This window comes from Pygoscelis adeliae, unplaced genomic scaffold, assembly GCF_000699105.1.
Source record: "Pygoscelis adeliae isolate BGI_AS28 unplaced genomic scaffold, ASM69910v1 Scaffold358, whole genome shotgun sequence".
Lineage (NCBI taxonomy): Eukaryota > Metazoa > Chordata > Aves > Sphenisciformes > Spheniscidae > Pygoscelis > Pygoscelis adeliae.
Window position 1 is genome coordinate 2,838,961 of NW_008825429.1, and position 6,048 is coordinate 2,845,008.

Sequence of the window (6,048 nt, forward strand, 5' to 3'; positions counted from 1 at the left end):
CTAATTTTTAGCTATGTTCTTGTTTGAGCTGAATCTGCAGAAAAGTTCCATGTTTTCCAAGTAAGAAAACTTATCTTCCATGTAGGGGAGAGGAACAGTCTGCTTTGATGAAGGTAACTGGCCTCACTAAAGATGTACAATAGAATTGCTGCATTTAAATGTTTTTGTACAGCCATGGTCAAGTATAAAGAATGAGATTCCAGTGTACCAGAACAACTCGTAAAACTAACCAGCTCTGAAGAAAGGGTGAATGAGGTTCACTCTTCATAGCTTCTACTCTGCCCCCTTCCAGTCAAGGCTGATAACCCCAGCACGGCTGCAGTAGTTCAGCTCACTTATGCAGGAATCTACTTCTAAGCTTAGAAAAAATATTAGGGAAAATGCTTTCTTACCAGGCTGAGTAGCAACCACTGTTGCAAGGATTTAGTACTTGAATGGGTGTCTGAAATCACTGTACTTCTCTTTTTATACGCATGGTAACATGAGAGGGAGCATTTTTGACACATTTAAGTAAATACCCCTACTTGCTTTTTGTAGGAGAGCAAATGTTAGAGGGTGATGCATTTGATAAGCTTTTTGCTCAGGTCAGAGCTCTAACTTTATTCATTTCTACTAAAAAGCAATAGATCCACTGCCCTTAGAGCAGTCTGCTTCTCTTGTGCAACTTATTTGACTTCTCTAAACTAAGCAGGAAATTCTTTTAAGAAAACTTAAAAGCTTCCAGTCACTAACACAGTAGAACACAGGCATCGCTTACTTCCACTCATATAAACAACTGAAAAAGTGACTGCTCATGAGTAGAACCTGCCATCTTTTCCACAACTGCAGGACTATTAAGCGCCTTGAAGCATTCAAACAAGAGCTAGAATTGTGTCCTCTAGCACTGTTTCATAAGATATGGTTCTCCAGCCTCTGCTCCTTGTGTTTTGTTCTAATTTAGAACAAAGCAATTCCTGACGTGTGAACTTTTTTCCAACTTGGATAGACACATACATGCAGCAGAAAATCATCCCAGGCATCGAAGCTTCCTTGTAAGATCTTGCCCTTGTGAAAGTCACTTAACATGAGTTTTTCATCTGTAAGTTCTGCCAGAATGGGACACTGCAGTACACGTTGGCCAGAAACATCAGTTTTACCATGCAGTAAGGTACTGCCATAAAAAAACAATACCCATTTGCTATAGATCTGAAAGAAAGGGCCTGTTCTTTGCCACTTACAACTAATGACAAATTCCAGGCACGGTGGCAAACCACGTCAGAACAACTTTATTTCTTCACAATCTGAATAACATCCTCATCTTCAAGAGTATGGTCTTTACCAACTTTCTGAGGGTTGTGTTTAACAGATGAACCCCAGACCAATGCACTGAAAGGAGAAGAAAAATCAAATTTGAAAGGCTTAGAAGTATAATATGCAAACAGCAGAACAACAGCTATTTCTGTCACAAAGCTAATACAGGAAGTAATGCTTAAGAGCTCTTTTTGTTCTGCAAGTACCTGGATGAGTGGTCTGTGTGAACCAGAGTACAAGCAGATCAAAACAAAGTATGAAGTCGTTTGAAATACTTGCGCATACAGGATGATGGCCCATAATGCTGCATCTAGCGCTGCTTTTAAATATAAAGATAAAACATTTTCCCTGTAGAGGAAATTTATCCAGGAAAGAGCATAGGAACATCAAATATAGTAATTTAAGTATTAACTGTCATAGGGAGATCTAGTCCATTCAGCATCAAAAACATCAAACCCTGTTTTCTCTTCTAGTTTACAAGAGAATGAAAGAATATACCAGGAGGCAGATTATTTTCTATTCTCTATAGATTATTCTTTTACAATAATACTTACTATTTAAAGTCTTTAATGAGATTTTTGTGGATCTTCATGCAAAAATCCTCCACTGTGGTCTTGCAGTAAGGTAGTACCACAGGAGAGGTGTAGTCTGGGAGCTGCCCTTTAGGTTTGGTGTAGCTGTAACGCAGATGGAACAGTCAGTCAATACCAAAACCTCCTCAACCCATTGTGAAATTTCATAGGTTATTCGCACTGTCATCCTAGGCGCTCGTGCTGAGTTCCGCTATTTCAGTGGTGACGATAGATATTCTGTAAATTGTTTGGTGTTCTTAAGCTGAAAAGGCACCTGGGTAGCCAATGGCTGCAGCAGGTTCTCCCTTGTAATTGTGAAGGTTTATCCCTAGAGTGAGCTTTCTGTAGTTGCTTAAAAGAAGATGAAACAGGCATAGTTGATGGAAAAGAACATCTACAGTATTATGGTTCTGATTTGTGATTTTTTTTTCTGTGAAAAACTCAACGTATATTAGGAAAAAAACTGACAAAGTCTATAGCCCAGATACCTAGACATACTAAATCCCTTTTTACAATAATTTCTTGTCACAAGAAGACAGATACACGTTTAAAAGACTACAATTACTGCATTATGAGTATTAATAGATTCATCCATAAATTCACCCAAAGAAATGCATTAGTAGTATGAGGTAAACCTGTAATAACATAGTGAAAATACCTGAAAGGCTAGATGAAGAACTAAATTCAGTTCTGTTAAGAGAGCTGAATGCATGTCACTCATGACAGACTGAAAAGAGGTACCTCTGAAATTCATAACTTTGCACTAAATTTGACCAGAAGTCCATGTTTTCAGGAATTTTTTTAAACTTATTTTGCACTTGATTTCACAAGGTCCTCGTTTGATTCCCCTGCAAGAAGTTCAAAACACAGCACTTGTGACTGTTAGGAAACTGTCCATCACACAACAGACAAAAGAGGAGCACAATCTCCGATTTACAGATTAAACATACTTCAGTGACAAAAGACATCATCATTTGAAAGCTAGAGCTCTATGCTAGCAGAAAACCATTACAAAATAATCATCATTCATCCATTCTTGAGACATTCTTCAGTCTCAGCCTTACACTTAACTCCGCAGAAGGCAGCAACTGGGACTCACATTCGTACTAGCTTCAAGTAGTCCCAAATTTTCTCCAGCAGATCGTCAAAGTTCCAGCGATGATGAGCAGATATTGGTACACAGTGGGGTACTTTGTAAATGATATCTAGTTCCTCAATGGAAATCTGGTCAATTTTATTTAGGACATAAATGCATGGGATGTAAACCCTGCAAAGAGAAGGAAATACCATTACAGCAGCCCAGCAGCAATAAATACACCACTACCTTCGAAAAAGCTTCATTTTTTAAAAGGGCAGTAAGGTGCTAAACAGCACTTGTTGATACCACATTGTTAGCTTAGCTTCCACAGGAAGCAAACCTCAAAGACAGTTCTTTTCTTTGGAATATAAATCGCAAGTATGCCAAACCCAGGGTCCCAACAGTACCTGTTCCCTTCAACAACATCAATTAGGTCATCAGCAGTGGCGTCGCTGCGCAGTGTGACATCAGCATTGTGAATTTTATACTCTGCTAAGATGCTCTTCACTGTTTCAGTATCCAGCTCACTCTGAGGACACTGAACGTAGACACAGTATTAAGGAATGGAAGCGTTTACAGTCAAATCAAGTATTACAATTAATAATGCTATCACCTAGCAATCGCTGCATATAGATTACTAGAAATCATAGCTGCACTGTAAGTTATTGGACTTGACTATGATTTTACCATAGTTAGCCTCAGGAAAGGGAAAAAAGATTTAAATCCTAACAGCTTTATTTCTATTAATGCCCCGCTGATAGCTGCAATCAGACATTTCAGTAGTGTTTCCTTTCAATGTGGGACCAGTTGCAATACAAACCCACGCGTCTACTAGTTCAGTGCCCAGACAACTACGTTAGGTACCTAGATCCCAGAACAGAGTTCTGATTTTTGGTATCTCTGGCTATTTCTACGCTTTTGAAGATTCAGTGGGAAATGGGAAATGAGGAGTAGTCCAGGTTGCAAGGCCTGGAACTCTAAGCAATCTTCTCCAGAAGAACACAGTAGCCACCAAGCGAGAGGCAGTTTTTGCACACTCTCTTTTGGGCCTCGGAACTTGTAATTGTTGGAAAGCAACCAAGCCTCTGATTTGGGGGTGGGGAGGTGATCAGGCTCGTAGGGCAGGTATGGATGGCCTCCAAGAAAAGTAACTGACTACAGAACGGTACAGCAGTTCAGCTTCTAAAGAAGTCATAGCACAGGAATGGTCCCAGGCACACCATTAACTGCAAACACCTCTTTCTTCAAGCAATTTTTTTTTTATTTTGATTAAAGAAAACTTCTAACTTACTGTGGCTGTAAGGTTAATGCCTCCTTTATCCTTTTTTTTAAAGCCGATATTGGGGGGTTTACTATTCAGACGAATTCCAAATCCCTCCAGTTCATTCTCAATTATTTTCTTGTGACCAAGGGGTTTCAGCACATCCAGAACAATCAGAATGAGATTACAGGTTCGAGCAACTAAGAATCAGAAAAAGAAAGTCATCTCTCAGAAAAGTACACCCACACAATCTGAGACAAAACAACACAAAATATGGCTCAGTGGACTCGATGACAATATTAAACCCCTGAAGGACAGTACATTGCTTATTTTTAAATTCCAGTAGAAGAGTGAAGTTTGTAGTGCTGGCCAAGCATCACTGATGATAGACAGATCCTTACATGTTTTAAGAATCACAGAGGCTGAAAAAATCTTCCTGTCTACATTCAGAGCCCAGAATGATGACAATAAGCTAGGTAATGAAATTAGGACAGCAGCCTTGTTTAATATGGGATCATATCTGTCTTCAAAATTGGTAACATACTTTCACTGCAGTATCAATGCCAAGCATGAACTCAGCAAATGCATAAAGCCAGAACTGAAAACAGAACAAAATAAAAATGGCTACTGCTTCACATCAGACAGCTCAATTCCAGCACACAATTCAGCTTTTTAAAGACATCAGAAACAGTGATTCAACCCTTCACTCTCATAAGCTGTACTAACTGAACCAGTGATAGGATGCTGCCTCCAGCTCTAATATACTCACCTGCAATGACTTGCCGTCCTCTGCCTTTACCATCCTTGGCACCCTCAATAATTCCTGGGAGATCAAGTAGCTATTTGTTCAGAGGAAGGAAAGTAACTCATGAGAAAAATATTTCTCTTCATGGAGAACATAAATCCTACTTTTACCTTTCTCCTAAACCAGCTGACTCTACTGCAAATCTGAATAGAATTGTTTCCCCTTTGATTCTTATATATTGTATTATCCCTGGTGCCCTATTAGTACAATGCAACAGATCATCTCATACAGAATGTGAGAACTACCACAGGAACTTCTCCCCAGAACGAAGTGAAAAGCACCTCATGGCAACATTTCCAATGTATTCTCAAGCACTTCTACATGTCACTTCTAACCTGCTGATGTCAGGCTAGACCATTCAGCTGTAACACCACTGCATCTACATATACAATCTTATCCTCACAGACAGAAAAAGATCTCACCTGTATCTTTGCTCCTTTGTATCTAATGACTCCAGGCACGGTAGTCAGTGTAGTGAATTCATACGCTGCCACTTCAGAGTATACACCAGCAAGATTACTTAGAAGAGTAGATTTCCCCACTGATGGAAAACCCACAAACCCAATTCGGGCATCACCTGTCTTTGCAACATCAAAACCTGCAAATAAGGAGCAAAAATATTCGTTTGAAGATCAACATTTTCTATCTTCTAAGGTTCTGGACAGCGGTCCCGCTACTACTTTTAATATTGCCTGAATGAAAGCCAAGTAAGCTTCCCCAACAAGGAGAACGAGAGTATGAAACAGAGAGTTCACAATCTATATTGCCTTGCGCCACTTTGTCTGTGTAACGCTCCATGGCATGTACCTGACAATAAAGTGTAGGCTGCAAGACTTCCCAGGGGGCTATACTTGACTTGGGTGTAGGTGGAGCACTCCCTTTAAGCAGCTTACGAATTCACAGCTTTGTATATAAAAATAGGTGCCCGCTGCAAGACGCTTCTTCATGTAAAACCCGTAAGACTTCTGCAAATACAAGATTATATTAGCAAAACCGCAAAAGTCCTTTCATTTACGATTCAACAAGGGCTCCACCCCAAAGT

General features: G+C 39.7%; 1 protein-coding gene across 1 annotated transcript; it reads right to left on the minus strand.

Annotated features, from left to right (window-relative positions):
- Positions 1-1,244: 1,244 nt before the first annotated feature.
- Positions 1,245-5,804, minus strand: DRG1 (developmentally regulated GTP binding protein 1). Its single transcript, XM_009330859.1, has 8 exons — positions 5,774-5,804; positions 5,429-5,604; positions 4,971-5,040; positions 4,232-4,401; positions 3,348-3,478; positions 2,962-3,129; positions 1,845-1,967; positions 1,245-1,365 (listed from the first exon to the last, which is right to left on the minus strand). Exons 1-8 carry the CDS (start codon positions 5,802-5,804, stop codon positions 1,266-1,268), a joined length of 969 nt encoding a protein of 322 aa, XP_009329134.1. The 3' UTR covers positions 1,245-1,265.
- Between the last annotated feature and the right edge of the window lie 244 nt (positions 5,805-6,048).

What these genes read in the sequence shown, in the direction of transcription:
- DRG1 (XM_009330859.1), bottom strand. Translation starts at nt 5,804, where the DNA reads ATGGAGCGTTACACAGACAAAGTGGCGCAAG. An exon ending in GATGTTGTTGAAGGGAACAG is followed by an intron (nt 3,130 to 3,347) that starts GTACTGTTGGGA and finishes TTCTCTTTGCAG; the next exon opens with GGTTTACATCCCATGCATTT. An exon ending in TACTTGAAGCTAGTACGAAT is followed by an intron (nt 1,968 to 2,961) that starts GTGAGTCCCAGT and finishes TCTGCGTTACAG; the next exon opens with CTACACCAAACCTAAAGGGC.